We start from the raw sequence: 17,355 nt of genomic DNA on the forward strand, positions 1-17,355 counted from the left end.
CATAAATGAGGGGTCTTTCTTTAGATGTTTTGAAGTACAATAAACAGAAATCAAGCAAGGTAATTGAAAAGGGGGCGTGGCAAGAAAGTATCATTACGATTGCCATTCGTCGCCACCTGATCATCCTTCCCAACCTCCACTCCCAGTCTTTATCAACACTGCTCACACATCAGCAGTTCATTTTCGGCACGCCATTTATCTCATCATTTCGTACCGTCTGGGCTGTGAGTCGAGAGTCAGTCAGCATATAGATAAGGTGAATCTAAGCGGAATCCTCGCAATGACAGGGCATCACTGGGGATACGGAGAGCAGGATGGTAAGTAAACCTACCAGCCTGGGAGAGCATCACTATGTAAGCTACTGTAGAACACACCGTATCGCAGCGTTGACCTTGTTTGGGGACGCTCATGCGCTGCGAGTGACAGGCATTCGGGAAAGACTGCATTTGTCTCTGCAAGACTGAATGCATATTTGATTAAATACGTTTCTATTGGCAATAGTCTATAATCACATCCATGTTTTGAACTATGACTGCATCGGACCTTTTTTTAAGAATCGACAGGTGACTGATGGGCTAATTTAAAAAATATATGTATTGATTCTGGTTTGCTGCGTTCTGGGTGGGGATCTCGCATTGACATTCTCAGACAATAGTGCTAACGTTGAGAGAAACAGTAACTCTTAATACGAGATTAGCCCAATTATACTTAACCTGCATGCCACCTTATTTAGCCATCTATTCAACAAGCAGGTTTTAGCAAGTCTTTGAGTTCTAGGAGTCTATCAGTATTGTTAAGGTATTGAGGCCTATGATCAATATGTTGATTGATGCAGCAACCTAAAATGTTATGTCTTGGTGTGAACTTGAGAATGTCATGTCTTTCTTCAGTTTTTATAAAATGGTGAATTAATGGATCTTATCTCCTTTCTTTACATAATGTCACGTCCAGCTCTGACCATCTTTGTTTCTAAGGTCCAGATGCATGGCACAAAGACTACCCCATCGCCCAGGGCAATCGCCAGTCTCCCATAGACATAGTTCCTGAGGACACTGTATACGATGCCAGCCTGCCTCCCATATTCGTCTCCTACGACCACTGCAACTCAATCAACATCTGCAACAACGGCCACTCTGTGACCGTAGAGTTTGATGACACCGACGACAAAACAGGTAACAGCAACAGTGGATGAAGAGATCCTTTGTAGACCATATAATCATCCCTGAGTGGAAATCCTCTCTCACAGAGAAAATGCGGACGTAAATACAAGCAATATTGAGATACAGTATTGTTTCAGATTCGATCATCGACCCTTCAACTTTGACTGAGTGTGAAAGTCACCCAGCCCAGGAGGTATTTATCACTGTATATCACTCTGGTGGGTGGTTGTTTCTGGGCACCTTTATCACTCATGACTTTGACATTAGCCAACACAAACCACTGTATTGGTAAGGTGACATCATTATGTTACGGGTACTGTGTAGTAGTACTATCATGCTATAACCACCACCCTTGCATGCACATGTGACACGTGTTTAGTGGCTGCAGTCCTACCTATGCCAATCAATCCTACCTATATATGCAGATCAATTTAAAGTTCAGTGACACCAGATTCTCCACCTTCGTCCATTCTGAGCAGTGAAGTAGATTGTGGAAGCCTAATGCCCTAAATGACCAAATTTACTTTTACTGCCAGGAAACCTCAAATGTTAAATATTATCCATTCAAAATATTTTTATGATTTGCATACTCCTTCACAACTACCATCAAAATGTGGTTGATGGATAGACCACCTACATTTGTATATCATTAAGGCCACTCCTACTGGACTGTATGATTCAGTGAGATGTGTTTTGGTGGATATAGTGAAGCCAGTATTTAACTGTAGGAGTGTCTGTCTGCCAGAGCAGACATCTGACCACATCAGGTAATCTTCATGGTTGTGTCACATCTGTTTTTTAAACTGACAGTCGAAGTTAACAAAGTCATAGACAAATAAAAAATGGGGAGAGCCACTTTGCTTCTGTGGCATGAAAATGTAATAGGAAACAACAGTCTGAATAGAATGACAACCAAATAAGTTGGGGCTTGTATTTTGAAAGGTGGTAACTGAACATCTACTGTACAACAAAAAGGCCTTCTACCTCAGTCATTTCGTACCCCTGCACATCAACTTGGTACTCGTACCCTGTGTATATAGCCAACTTATTGTGACTTGTGTATTTGTTTCCTTATTATTCTGTTTTTATTCTCTCTCTACATTGTTTGGAAAGGCCCATAAGTAAGCATTTCACTGTTAGTCTACACCAGTTGTTTACGAAGCATGTGACAAAATCCATTTAATTTAAAAAAAGGCCCTCCTCAAAAGGAAAATACAAGCCACAACTGATTTTTGTTTTCTGTCTCAAAAAAGTGCGGCTGTTTGGCTAAGGTGCAGATCACTATGAAAACAAATGTACAGAAACCAAACGAAGAAGTTCCACTCTGCATGACATGGTCTTATGATGGATAGGCTTCCCTGTACTTTCACCGTCAGGAGCTGATTAGAAGTTTCATCACCTCGGCATGCCCATTTTGTCCTGTTTCCCTTTTGTGGTTGTGTCCTCTCGCCTGTGTGTGTGTACCTTTTTGTACATGTGTATACATGCCTAGTGTATCATTAACTCAGGAAACGTATGAACATGCTCTAAAGCACACATTACCAAGGTGCCATTCTTATCCACCCAACCATTTCATGCGGATGAATTATTCGACACATGAAAAAAAAAAATCCCGACCGGGCTGATGGAAACAGAAATGAAGGAACAATTTTATAAATGTCAGCAAACAATTTGTCCATTTGACAAGGTGTGATCTTTGTTTGTAGGTCCCAATGTATTATGCGAGAAATGGCGGAAATATCTTTGTGCAAATATTGATCTAGAAACCATCCTATCGAAGCAAACTTGGAGTCACGCAATGATATTATGTTGTGTGGTCCTCCCACTACAACTCAGGAAAGCATGCAGTTTATTAGGCTACTGATGAAATTTAAAAAAACAAAATAAAAATATAGGACAACTCACCTCACGATGAGAGACAACACTACATAAAGAGAGACCTAAGACAACAACAGCATGGCAGCAACACATAACAACAACATGATAGCAACACAACATGGTACAAACATTATTGGGCACAGACAACAGCACAAAGGGCAAGAAGGTCATTTTGGTAAATAGCAGAAAATATAGGCCAATCTATTGTAACTTTTGGTAACTTTTACATTAATATTTTAAAAATGTATATATATCGGTCTCCATATTGTCCATGCATTTCTAGTAGATAGACCATAAGGTTCAAGAGAAAATAGCCTAAATAATGATAAAACAATCATTAATGTCATTATTTTTTATGAACTCATCCAATAATTTACTTATTTCATTTTCATAACTGCCACCAGTATGACAACAAATACACACTGACATAGCAGAATAAGTGTGTAATTTTTTTTATATATATATTTATAAATCTCTCTCAGGAAAAAAGAAATGTCCCTTTTTCAGGACCCTGTGTCTTTCAAAGATAATTTGTAAAAAAGAGAGACAGGACGGACGGCTGATCGTCCTCGCAATGGCAGACCACGTGTAACGACACCTGCACAGGACCAGTGTATCTGAACATCACACCTGCGGGACAGGTACAGGATGGCAACAACAACTGCCCGAGTTACACCAAGAACGCACAATCCCTCCATCAGTGATCAGACTGTCCGCAATAGGTTGAGAGAGGCTGAACTGAGGGCTTGTAGGCCTGTTGTAAGACAGGTCCTCACCAGACATCACCGGTAACAACGTCGCCTATGGGCACAAACCCACCGTCGAGTCGTGGTTTTGTCTCACCAAGGGTGATGGTCGGATTCGCATTTATTTTTTAAATTTTTTTATCATTGAAGGAATGAGCGTTACACCAAGGCCTGTACTCTGGAGCGGGATCGATTTGGAGGTGGAGGGTCCGTCATGTTCTGGAGCAGTGTGTCACAGCATCATCGGACTGCGCTTGTTGTCATTGCAGGCAATCTCAACTCTGTGCGTTACAGGGAAGACATCCTCCTACCTCGTGGTACCCTTCCTGCAGGCTCATGCTGACATGACCCTCCAGCATGACAATGCCACCAGCCATATGGCTCGTTCTGTGCGTGATTTCCTGCAAGACAGGAATGTTAGTGTTCTGCCAGGGCCAGCGAAGAGCCCGGATGTCAGTCCTATTGAGCATGTCTGGGACCTGTTGGAATGGAGGGTGAGGGGTAGGGCCCCCCCCCCAAAATGTCGGGAACTTGCAGGTGCCTTGGTGGAAGAGTGGGGTAACATCTCACAGCAAGAACTGGCAAATCTGGTGCAGTCCATGAGGAGGAGATGCACTTCAGTACTTAATGCAGCTGGTGGCCACACCAGCTACTGGCTGTTACTTTTGATTTTGAGGAACTTGTTCAGTTTGTCTGTTGAATCTTATGTTCATACAAATATTTACACATGTTAAGTTTTCTGAAAATTAACACAGTTGACAGTGAGAGGACGTTTCTTTTTTTGCTGAGTTTATATATAACGGATATTTCATGCTGAAACCCTCGTATTAAACACCAATGGTATTTTCTAAATTGAGAGATTATATTTTGGATAATGTTTTACAGCTGTCATTGTATGTTTTTATTTGTAAATCTTATTTATGTCATCTATTTTACATGTGATAAGGCCACACAGAGGGCCAGAGACTATTAGACACCTCAAAAAATCTAAAGTACCCAAAAGGGCCACTAGATGTCTTGTGATAGATTACATAAAATCCTTGCAAGATGCACAATTTCTGGTAGTTTGCTGGTTGCCTTTGCAACAGTAAGCTTGATGCTCATTTCCAATAAATATTGGGGGTCTTATTCTGGTGACATAATGATTTGACGTTTGGCTGTCCTTTGACAAATAAAAATCATCTCGCTCTTATTCATAATAATCTCATGTTGGTAGCACTGTGTCTGTGGGCTGTTGTCTAGAGCACACATTCCCAGACCAGAGTGGGCACATTTTGCTATATAACGCAACAAATTTTGTGACAAAACCACCAGGAGAATGGAAAATGCAATGCAAACCCATTTAACTTGTAGTTTTGTATTTGGTACATGGGGAATTTAACTTCAAAAGTCATTTTTATGTGCACTACGCCATCACAAACACTAAGTCTGTTTGGTGGGAAAATGATTTTAGAATATTAGCATAAAAATCTGTTGCCAATTAGATGGAAGGAAACCTAGCTTGTGACACTCCGCTCTCTGGCATTCTCTTCATCTGCCATCATAACGATCTCGTTGTGTGTTTATATGGGTAGACTGTGTGAGTGTGTGTGTGTGTGTGTGTATGTGTGTGCTTGGCTCCAGTGGTATCAGACAGAATTTGTCACCTACTGCCCTGGCCTCCCTGGAGCTCTTCAGTAAAGTGACACACTGTCCTACACTGTCAGTAACAGAGCCCATCCCAGACACTGTCTCTCCTAGGGACCTTATCCCCAGCACCACTCCAGTTAGTGAAGGGACAAATCCTAGGCATATCAGGACGCAGGCTCAAAGTACTCTCATTTGTCTGATGTCAGGTAAAGTAAGGCCTTCATGAGGATATAGTTGTGTTAATACAGTGTGTTAACCTGTTTCGCCAAATGCTCTCAACCGTGTGGTTGTAGGGCAAGGCACCGTATGTGTCTGTCAGAGTGTCTGCTGTCTGTCAGCTTTAGTGAGAGTGATTTAATGAGCAGTGGCAGGTGTTGCCATGTTGAGGTGCTCTTCCAGGCCTGGTGTGTGGTGGTTCTTGCCTGCCTGTCTGGTGTGTTGTGCTCTGCAGTGGTACCATGCTAGACACGAGGCATAGGAGCATAGAGGCGTGGCAGTGGCTGACTGATGTCTCTTGTCCTCTGCCCTGACAGTAATCAGGGCAGGCCCCCTTGACAACGCCTACCGGCTGAAACAGTTCCACTTCCACTGGGGCGGGAAGGGCAGCCATGGCTCAGAGCACACCGTCGGAGGGAAGACCTACGCTTCAGAGGTGAGTGTTTCCCCCTAATCACACAGACGGAGCCGAGGTAACCCAATTTTCCCCGACATACAGTGCATTCGGAAAGTATTCAGACCCCTTGACTTTTTCCACGTTTTGTTGCGTTGCAGCCTTATTTTAAAATGGATAAAAAAAATATAAAAAATCAATCTACACACACTTTCTTAATAATGACATAGCAAAAAGTAATTTAACATTTTTGCAAATTTTATTTAAAAAAACGTAAATATCAAATTTACATAAGTATTCAGACCCTTTAATCAGTACTTTGGAAGCACCTTTTGGTTACAGCCTTGAGTCTTCTCCCATTCTTCTCTGCAGATCCTCTCAAGCTCTGTCAGGTTTTCAGGATTTCTTGAGATGTTCGTTCGGGTTCAAGTCCGGGCTCTGGCTGGGCCACTCAAGGACATTCACTTGTCCCGAAGCCACTCCTGCGTTATCTTGGTTGTGTGCTTAGGGCCGTTGTCCTGTTGGCAGGTGAACCTTCACCCCAGTCTGAGGTCCTGAGCACTCTGGAGCAGGTTTTCATCAAGGATCTCTTTGTACTTTGCCCCGTTCATCTTTCCCTCGATCCTGACTCGTCTCCCAGTTCCTGCCGCTGAAAAACATCCCCACAGCATGATGCTGCCACCACCATGCTTCACCGTAGGGATTGGTGCCAGGGTGCCTCCAGACGTGACGCTTTGCATTTAGGCCAAAGAGTTGTTTCTCATGGTCAGAGTCCTTTAGGTGCCTTTTTGGCAAACTCCAAGCGGGCTGTCATGTGCCTTTTTACTGAGGAGTGGCTGCCATCTGGCCACTCTACCATAAAGGCCTGATTGATGGAGTGCTGCAGAGATGGCAGAACCTTCCAGAAGGACAACCATCTCCACAGAGAAACTCTGAACCATAGAGTTCTTGGTCACCTCCCTGACCAAGGCACTTCTTCCCCAATTGGTCAGTTTGGCAGGGTGATCTGCTCTAGGAAGAGTCTTGGTGGTTCCAAACTTCTTCCATTTAAGAATGATGAAGGCCACTGTGTTCTGGGGGACCTTCAATGCTGCATAAATGTTTTGGTACCCTTCCCCAGATCTGTGCCTCGACACAATCCTGTCTTAGAGCTCTACAGACAATTCCTTCCACCTCATGGCTTGGTTTTTTGCTCTGATATGCACTGTCAACTGTGGGACCTTATAGACAGGTATGCCTTTTTAAAATCACGTCCAATCAATTGAATTTACCACAGGTGGACTCTAATCAAGTTTTAGAAACATCTCAAGGATGATCAATGGATACAGGATGCACCCGAGCTCAATTTCGAGTCTCCTAGCAAAGGGTCTGAATACTTATGTAAGTAAGGTATTTCTGTTTTTAGATTTTTAATACATTTGTAAAAATGTGCTTTGTCATTATAGGGTATTGTGTGTAGATTGAGGATTTTAAACACGGTTTTTAGAGTAATACTGTAACAAAACAAAATGTGGATTAAGTCAAGGGGTCTGAATACTTTCTGAATGCGTTGCATATCTGCATCTATATTTGCCAAGAAGTAGTTTTCCTTTCTCTGGTTCAGTTCACCCCTCAACTAGGTGACTGGTTTGTTTAGTACCTGAGACAAAGAAGCAGTGTTTCCCTGAATTTGGGTGCTTGTCTCAGGCTTGTCCCTAACCCTGCTGGCCCTCCTCCCTGTTTCCTCATGCAGCTTCATCTGGTGCACTGGAACGCAGACAAGTACAAGACATTTGGGGAGGCAGCGGCAGCCCCCGATGGCCTGGCTGTCCTTGGCATCTTTTTAGAGGTGAGAGGATCTCCCCCGGCACCAGCCAGCAGCTGTTCATCCGTCAGCCAGTACATTGCTTTGGAATTGAATCTCTTTCTGCTTCACCAGGGCTGTTTAACAGGGGTTAGACTGAAGACCAGCAATCACTGAAGGAACAATGTAAAAACATGTTTATGATATTATGTCTGAACAGAGAAGACCAAACATTTCACACGTGTTTGTGTTGCAAATTGTTCAATCATACCAGGACCATGTGAGAAATATGTGGCGCGCACTTTTATAGACAAGGTATTTAAATAATAAGTATATAATTTGTTTATGAAATATAGCTTATTGATAACACATTGATGTCGACACTGAAAACATTAGGAACCCCTGCTCTTTCCATGAGACTGACCAGGTGAATCCAGATGAAAGCTATGATCCCTTATTGATGTCACTTGTTAAATCCACTTCAATCAGTGTAGATGAAGGAGAGGAGACAGGTTAAAGAAAGATTTTAAAGCCTTGATACAATTGAGATATGGATTGTGTATGTGTGCGATTGACTGTGGAAGGGCAAGACAATATTTAAGTGCCTTTGAATGGGGTATGGCAGTGGAGGCAAAAGGGGGTGCAACTCAATATTAGGAAGGTGTTCCTAATGTTTTGTGCACTCCGAGTATGCATACAGTACATGATGGTTAAAAAAACACATCAATATATGATTGTGGCAATGTGTGTATGATCTACTGTGTATATACACAGCTCAAAAAAAATTAAGAAAAAATTACATTACACAATGTAACTCTAAGTCAATCACACTTCTGTGAAATCAAACTGTCCACTTAGGAAGCAACACTGATTGACAATAAATTTCACATGCTGTTGTGCAAATCGAATAGACAACAGGTGGAAATTATAGGCAATTAGCAAGACACCCCCAATCTAGGAGTGGTTCTGCAGGTGGGGACCACAGACCACTTCTCAGTTCCTATGCTTCCTGGCTGATGTTTTGGTCACTTTTGAATGCTGGCGGTGATTTCATTCTAGTGGTAGCATGAGACGGAGTCTACAACCCACACAAGTGGCTCAGGTAGTGCAGCTCATCCAGGATGGCCCATCAATGCGAGCTGTGGCAAGAAGGTTTGCTGTGTCTGTCAGCGTAGTGTCCAGAGCATGGAGGCGCTACCAGGAGACAGGCCAGTACATCAGGAGACGTGGAGGAGGCCGTAGGAGGGCAACAACCCAGCAGCAGGACCGCCACCTCCGCCTTTGTGCAAGGAGGAGCACTGCCAGAGCCCTGCAAAATGACCTCCAGCAGGCCACAAATGTGCATGTCTGCTGAAACGGTCAGAAACAGACTCCATGAGGGTGGTATGAGGGCCCGACGTCCACAGGTGGGGGTTGTGCTTACAGCCCAACACCGTGCAGGACGTTTTTCATTTGCCGGAGAACAACAACATTGGCAAATTCGCCACTGGCGCCCTGTGCTCTTCACAGATGAAAGCAGGTTCACACCGAGCACATGTGACAGTCTGTAGACGCCTTGGAGAACGTTCTGCTGCCTGCAACATCCTCCAGCATGACCGGTTTGGCGGTGGGTCAGTCATGGTGTGGGGTGGCATTTCTTTGGGGGGCCGCACAGCCATCCATGTGCTCGCCAGAGGTAGCCTGACTGCCATTAGGTACCGAGATGAGATCCTCAGACCCCTTGTGAGACCATATGCTGGTGCGGTTGGCCCTAGGTTCCTCCTAATGCAAGACAATGCTAGACCTCATGTGGCTGGAGTGTGTCAGCAGTTCCTGCAAGAGGAAGGCATTGATGCTATGGACTGGCCCGCCCGTTCCCCAGACCTGAATCCAATTGAGCACATCTGGGACATCATGTCTCGCTCCATCCACCAATGCCATGTTGCACCACAGACTGTCCAGGAGTTGGCGGATGCTTTGGTCCAGGTCTGGGAGGAGATCCCTCAGGAGACCATCCGCCACCTCATCAGGAGCATGCCCAGGCATTGTAGGGAGGTCATACAGGCACGTGGATGCCATACACAATACTGAGCCTCATTTTGACTTGTTTTAAGGACATTACATCAAAGTTGGATCCGCCTGTAGTGTGGTTTTCCACTTTAATTTTGAGTGTGACTCCAAATCCAGACCTCCATGGGTTGATAAATTTGATTTCCATTGATAATTTTGTGTGATTTTCTTGTCAGCACATTCAACTATGTAAAGAAAAAAAGTATTTAAAAATAATATTTTATTCATTCAGATCTAGGATGTTATTTTAGTGTTCCCTTTATTTTTTTGAGCAGTGTATTTAGAATGTTAATGGGAAGCATGGTATTTTCTCATGACACTCTGTTTGGGCTACTGTTAGGAAGTTGAGATAAAAAAAAAAGGGAATGTGTTTTATTTACAGATCGGAGATGAACACAGAGGTTTACACAAGCTAACAGATGCTTTATACATGGTGAAGTTTAAGGTAAGTCATAATGCAAAAGAATGAATCACCTGATGAGTGGCTCGAATGATTCAACAGGGCATTTGAAAGATATGCTTGATAATGTTGATACTCTGATAAAAGACTCCTCTTAAGTGTAGCGTATTTGTCATGCTATTCTTTGTTCTATTTGCACCCAGGGAAGCGTTGCTGATTTCAAAGGTTTCAATCCAAAGTGCCTCCTACCTAACAGCCTCCACTTCTGGACATACCTGGGTTCCCTGACCACGCCCCCTCTTCACGAGAGTGTCACCTGGGTTGTTCTGAAGGAGCCAATCATAGTCTCAGAGAAACAGGTGGGAGCCCTTACCATCTGGGTAGGGGTGAATCAGTGCTACCTGGGCCTAACCAATATGGAGATATCTGTGCGTATGGAAATGTGGGGTCTTTGCCTAGGGAAACCACAGTGAACCACTGCGTTTGTCATGATGTAAATGATGAACCATTTGAATGACAGGCGTCTGCCCTGATGGTGGGTGTTCTGCCCTTCATCTGCCCTTCATCTGCCCTTCTTCCATCAACACCAGAGAAAAGTTCAAGAAAGAAAAATGCACTGAGATTTTTACTGATTTATTTTGAGTGTCTGTTGAATTTATTCTTCTGAACCACTGAAGTTAAAGTATGTCAAGGTTCACTTTGATGGCACACTTGCAACACTATGGCTGCGTTTACACAGACAGCCCATATGTGATATTTTTGACAATCACATCAGATATTTTCAGATCAGCTCTAGAAAATATTTGATGTGAAAAGATCTGATAGCGCAAAAGACCAATTTGTGAGAAAATATCAGAATTGGCTTGCCTGTGTAAACGTAGCCATAGTGTTGCAAGTGAGCAATCAAAGTGAACATTTGCATGCTTTTACTTATCAGTTTCTGTTTGACAATAGACCAATTCAGTTCTCTCCTCTTTTCATGGTGAATGGTTAATGATTTGAAACCTCAATATAGTTGCTTATCGATGTGAAGTCTTTGTGACCATTAGTGAGTGAGCTGGGTTCGTCCTTGAACCGGCTATGATGTTACTATGGCTTCTCCAGACGGAGGGCTTTGATTGGTGGATGCCAGGGGAGTAGGCAAAGGTGTGTGTGTGTGTGTGTGTGTGTGCCAGAGTGAGAGAATATGAGCCTGGGGGGGGGGGACTCAGTTGGGCTGCAGCAATGGCCAGCTGAAATCCAAGTGGGAACCCTAGATGTGAAAGACCTCTTTGTCGATCCAGGTGTCACAGCTTAAGCTCTGTTCAAACAGTGGGCATTACCCCCGGGCTCTCGACAGTCATGCACACATTGATGTCCTTTACTATGTAGCTGTGCAGTGCATGTTCTCTGAATTACTGTAGGCTAGATTATCCCTTGCATGTGCTTATATAGCTTGAAAAAAGAGGTGAGTCTGTCTACTCTAATGGTGGAATTGGCTATTAGACCCATTTCATTAATTTAAAATATTTACTTTACTCTTAGTAGTTCTAATTAATTCAAAACACAGTCTTCTATAGCTAAATTGTTAATTGAAGACCCATTTATTAACTTGGAGAGTTTCTCATCTTTTCTTGTTTGTTTTTTTTATCATCAAGAAAGCAGGCTACAGCTTTAGGGATCTTGTGTTATGGATGTGGAGTAGTAGACTGTTTGAAGTCGGGGTGCATGCCCAGCTCTGCTCCATTATACAGGGGTGGAAAAAGTACCCAACTGTCATACTTGAGTAAAAGTAAAGATACCTTAATAGAAAATGATTCAAGTAAAAGTCAGTCACCCAGTAAAATACTACTTCAGTAAAAGTGTAAAAGTATTTGGTTTAAAATATACTTGCGTATCGAAAGTAAAAGTATAAATACTAAAAAAATCCTTATATTAAGCAGACCAGGTGGTACCATTTTCTTGTTTTTAAAATTTACGGAAACACTCCACACTCCAACATTCAGACATAATTTACAAACGAAGCATGCGTGGCAGTATGGATGACCAGGGATGTGTGAATTTGACTATTTTCCTGTCCTGCTAAGCATCGGGTACTTTTGGGTGTCAAGGAAAATGTATTGAGTAAAAAATACATGATTTCCTTTATGAATGTAGTGAAGTAAAAGTTGTCAAAAATATAAATAGTAAAGTACAGATACTTTAAAGTACTACTAAAGTAGTTTTTGGGGTTATTTCTACATTGGTACTTTACACCACTGCCATTATAACAGGCTGTTTACCAGGGAGGTGACTGCATGCCTTCCAGGACCCCTCCTGAGCTGGCACTGTTTTGTGTTCTCAGCCTTTTTGTGATGGCACTGGGAAACATAATTAATGTCACCTTTGGCCCATCGGCATGCTGTCTGCATACTTCTGTTCCTGGCCTGGCTGACTGTGCTGGGCCTGGGAGCCTGGGAGCCTGGGAGCCTGCTCCCTCACTGCTCCTTCGCTGCCCTTCGTGTAGGACTCCAGGGCACAATCCTTTGATCCCTGGGAGCTGATTAACGTCATGGATGGAAACGTTTTGGCCTTTTTTAATTGTGAAATTCTTTGGAGATACTCAGCAGGGAAAAGTCTTTCTTACTTAAGAGGCTATTGTGTTTTTCCTCCCTTAGACACGGCAGCCAGTAAGGTGTTTCTGTCTGTTTCCAAACATCTCTCCACAGATGGGAAAGTTCAGGATGCTGCTCTTCAACGGAGAGGAGGAAGAGGGCAGGAAACGCATGGAGAACAACTTCCGACCCCCTCAACCCCTGAAAGGCCGGAAGGTGCGAGCATCCTTTGACTAACTTGACTGCAAATAACCTCCTGGTGGCATAGCCTAACATATGGTCTATTATATGTCAGAGTGAATGTCTGAATAGACTTTCTTCTCAACCTTATAGTTTTACTACTGATGATGAATATAGAATATACAGGTCAATTACTTTCAACCGCACTTTAATTGAATGTCAGATGCAGATATCGACGTTTGAAACAGTCATAATGACTACTATGTGCCGCCCTCTGCACAGTTCTCTATTTTTAAAGATGGTAGTGATCTGTAACATTTTTCTGAAGTGAAAGATATTGCTCACATAGCCATCCAGACATCGCCTTGACAGAAAACAGTCTAATGTATGTAACTCTGTAGGGATTTTTTATTTTTTAAAATCTGATTGTACCTTTTTCAAACAAAAGTCAATGTGGCCTCATGGGTGTAGTGAAAAGCGTTTAAGTCAATGAACAATCCCCCTCCACCCCAAACGCACGCGCACAAACGTACACACACCATTTTCTGTCCACCCAGTGGATTGCTGTTGTTTAGGCTGCTATTGTTTCTATGCAAGGTGCTATATATTCTTCCCAAGGGTTTAGCCACACCTTATCTAACAATGGAAGATGATGCCAGTGCTCTGTAACATGTTGTCTGAATCCTGACGGCCTCTTGGTGGTAATCTATGTTGATTCATATTTAGATGGGCTGGATCCACATCGTCCTACAGTAGTTGCCATAGATCCTTTAACCCAACACTCACAACTGGAGGTGGAATTACATTTAAATTGCTCAACTGTAAAGTAAGAGTTTGCTCTGTACTTTCCCTGTGCCCTGACAGCCCAGTGATTGATGGAATGGCACTAGGGCACTCTCTCAGCTGTACATCAGCTTTAAAGATGCCAAGCATGCGCTGAATAGAGTATTGAGTTCATGTTGGGTCAAAACAGTTCCACTTTCGAGAAATGAAGGAGAGGGCGTACACACACACAGTACGTTCTGTATGGAAATGAGACACTTCTGTAATGGGTTTATGTCCATGTCTTTGTGTGCTGCTCATTTCTCCTGTGCCACAGAACAGCCTCCTCCCTACAGTCGGTTCCTACACTACTGTGTGGTACGTTGTTGCCGGCAGGGTGACGCTCCAGTTCTTTTACGATAATGGAAGTTCTCAGTAAGTGAAGGTCATAATGATTAATAGATCCCCACTGTAGCGACAGTTGTAAGAGACATTGCTCCTCGGTACACTATGTAATTCCTAATGAAAGTCTGCCAGACCTCTGTGTTTGAGTAGTTTTACATAATGCTGTTCCATAGATAGAGGTGGGCATTTACCCATATGGACAAACTGGTAGGGGGACACCCCTCTGCTTAGTCCCACCTATGGGAATTAAGGCTTGGAACTGGCACTTGAGCTATCTGTTTCAAACAATTGATATTGTACAATATCAGGGACATGATTTATTAAATATTTACCATGTGAATCATTTTGCATGAACTGGTGACAATTTAATTGACTTGTTTGTTTTGTAAATTGTAGTTCTTCAATAATATTAGATTCAGTACTGTTGTTTCAGAAACAAAAGAGGAGATTAAAGGAAATCTATCAAACGTTTTGTTGCCGTTAACATGCTTGTGTGGAGTATACAAATGACCTTTTTAAAAGTATGTTTATGACTAGGTCAAGTGTGGGTCCCAGAATTAGTTCTCACAATGGTGACTGCTGCAGTCTCTAAACATGAGTCACTGCTGCCACTGTGTAGTCTAACAGAGAGCTGAGAAGTAAGCATTTGGAAACAGTTCCTAATGAGCCCCATGCAAGTACAAAATGCATTACAGTGGATTACTTTTAAAACCAACATGTATAGTTTTTGCTGTCCATTCCTGACTCATCAGAAACATTTCAATCAGTCCACTGAAATCAGTAAACACAACAGTTTACATGGTCACTGATTTTCTTGACAGCTATTGATGTGTGAGGAATTTCAGTATGCATTGAACCTTGATCCTGGTACAAATGTACACTACCCTTCAAAAGTTTGGGGTCACTTAGAAATGTCTTCGTTTTTGAAAGAAAAGCAATTATTATTTTTTTGTCCATTGTTAAAATAACATCAAATTGATCAGAAATACAGTGTAGACATTCTTAATGTTGTAAATGATTGTTGTAGCTGAAAATGGCTGATTTAAAAAAATAATATATGTACAATTTAAAAATATATATCTACATAGACGTACAGAGGCCCATTATCAGAAATCATCACTCCTGTGTTCCAATGGCACGTTGTGTTAGCTAATCCAAGTTTATAATTTTAAAAGACTAATTGATCATTAGAAAACCATTTTGCAATTATGTTAGCACAGCTGAAAACTGTTGTCCTGATTAAAGAAGCAATAAAACTGGCCTTCTTTAAACGAGTTGAGTATCTGGAGCATTGACATTTGTGGGTTCGATTACAGGCTCAAAATGGCCAGAAACAGAGACCTTTCTTCTGAAACTTGTCAGTCTACTCTTGTTCTGAGAAATGAAGGCTATTCCTTTCAAGAAATTGCCAAGAAACTGAAGATCTTGTGCAACGTTGTGTACTACCTTCACAGAACAGCGCAAACTGTCTCTAACCAGAATAGAAAGAGGAGTGGGAGGCCCCGGTGCACAACTGAGCGAGAGGACAAGTACATTAGTGTCTTGTTTGAGAAACAACGCCTCTCAAGTCCAACTGGCAGCTTCATTAAATGGTACCCGCAAAACACCAGCCTCAACGTCAACTGAGAAGAGGCGTCTCTGGGATGCTGGCCTTCTAGGCAGAGTTGCAAAGAAAAAGCCATATCTCAGCCTGGCCAATAAAAAGAACAGATTAAAATGGGCGAAAGAACACTGACTGGATAGAGGAACTCTGCCTAGAAGGCCAGCATCCCAGAGTCACCTCTTCACTATTGACGTTGACATGTGTTTTGCGGGTAATATTTAATGAAGCTGAAGCTTTCTAATGATCAATTAGCCTTTTAAAATGATAAACTTGTATTAGCTAACACAACGTGCCATTGGAACACAGGAGTGATGGTTGCTGATAATGGGCCTCTGTAGATATTCCATAAATCAGCTGTGTCTGGCTACAAAGTCATTTACGACAATGTCTACACTGTATTTCTGATCAATTTGATGTTATTTTAATGGCCAAATATTGTTTTTCTTTCAATAACAAGGACATTTCTAAGTGACCCCAGACCCCAAACTTTTGGTGGTGAGAGTGTGTGTGTGTGTGCACGAACGTGTTCAAAGAAAAAGCTTCTCAAGACTCTCAACGTTTAAACTCTGTCTCACTAATCAGAAGCCGTGAGGATATGTAAATGTAATCAGTGCGCCCCTCAGCCCAGGGGTGAGAGAACAAAGGTCAGTGATTGACGTGCTTGTTCACTGATATGAGGAGCACAGCACACAGTTGTGATTTCTTGCGTAGCCCCAGGGTGGTAGAGACATCTGGCAAAGAGCTTACTCCTGATTGATTGTGCTGTATGAAGGATATTCAAAACACTCAGGCCCTCCATTTAGTAATCACCCCAAGGCTCATTTCATCTCTCCCAGACACCTGCTAATGAACGTACTGAGAGGGCTCTTACTGTTTGCCTTGAGCAAGGCTGTCACTCTGCTACCTTCATTTCCATAACCAGCGTTGCACAACAACCATGGACCAATGCTTCAGCTGCACCAGGCTCAAGGCAGGACAGAGAATTTAACACACCATAACAACACCACCTTACTGCAGACAGAAACGGGCTATCTTAGGCCTCCCAAGTGGCGCAGCGGTCTACGGTACTGCAGTGCTAGAGGTCACTACAGACCCGGGTTCGATCCTGGGCTGTATCACAACTGGCCGTGATCGGGTGTCCCATAGGGCGGTGCACAATTGGCACAGCGTCGTCCGGGTTAGGGGAGGGTTTGACTGGGGGGGCTTTACTTGGCTCATCGCGCTTTGGCGACTCCTTGTGGGGGCTGGGTGCATGCAGGCTGACCTCGGTCGTCAGGTGAATGGTGTTTCTCTGACACATTGGTGCTTGTGGCTTCCGAGTTAAGCGGGAGGTTGTTAAGAAGCACGGTTTGGCGGGTCATGTTTTGGAGAACGCATGACTTGACCTTCGTCTCCCGAGCCCGTTGGGGAGTTGCAGCGATGAGACAAGATCGAAAAATGTATCTGCAGTGGTCTGTGTGGGCTGCAGGTGTGCATTGATAATGATCATGGTGCAGGGTGCCTCTTGCACGTATCTATCCTGTTACTACTTTATGACCTTGGGGACATCTCTTAACTCTCGACTCCCAACTTCCATC

General features: G+C 43.1%; 1 protein-coding gene across 1 annotated transcript; it reads left to right on the top strand.

Annotated features, from left to right (window-relative positions):
- Positions 1 to 206: 206 nt before the first annotated feature.
- ca7 (carbonic anhydrase VII) lies at positions 207 to 14,596 on the top strand. The gene is made up of 7 exons (XM_064991417.1): positions 207 to 317; positions 975 to 1,172; positions 5,947 to 6,065; positions 7,756 to 7,851; positions 10,238 to 10,300; positions 10,459 to 10,614; positions 12,943 to 14,596. The coding sequence occupies exons 1-7, from the start codon at positions 281 to 283 to the stop codon at positions 13,063 to 13,065; spliced, it is 792 nt and encodes a 263-aa protein (XP_064847489.1). The 5' UTR covers positions 207 to 280; the 3' UTR covers positions 13,066 to 14,596.
- Positions 14,597 to 17,355: the final 2,759 nt, after the last annotated feature.

Source organism: Oncorhynchus masou, chromosome 1, assembly GCF_036934945.1.
Source record: "Oncorhynchus masou masou isolate Uvic2021 chromosome 1, UVic_Omas_1.1, whole genome shotgun sequence".
NCBI lineage: Eukaryota > Metazoa > Chordata > Actinopteri > Salmoniformes > Salmonidae > Oncorhynchus > Oncorhynchus masou.

Excerpts from the sequence above, each read along its gene's own strand:
- ca7 (XM_064991417.1), top strand. The coding sequence starts at position 281 with ATGACAGGGCATCACTGGGGATACGGAGAGCAGGATG. Across the intron at positions 318-974 it reads GGGATACGGAGAGCAGGATG|GTCCAGATGCATGGCACAAA; the intron begins GTAAGTAAACCT and ends TTTGTTTCTAAG. Across the intron at positions 6,066-7,755 it reads GGAAGACCTACGCTTCAGAG|CTTCATCTGGTGCACTGGAA; the intron begins GTGAGTGTTTCC and ends TTCCTCATGCAG.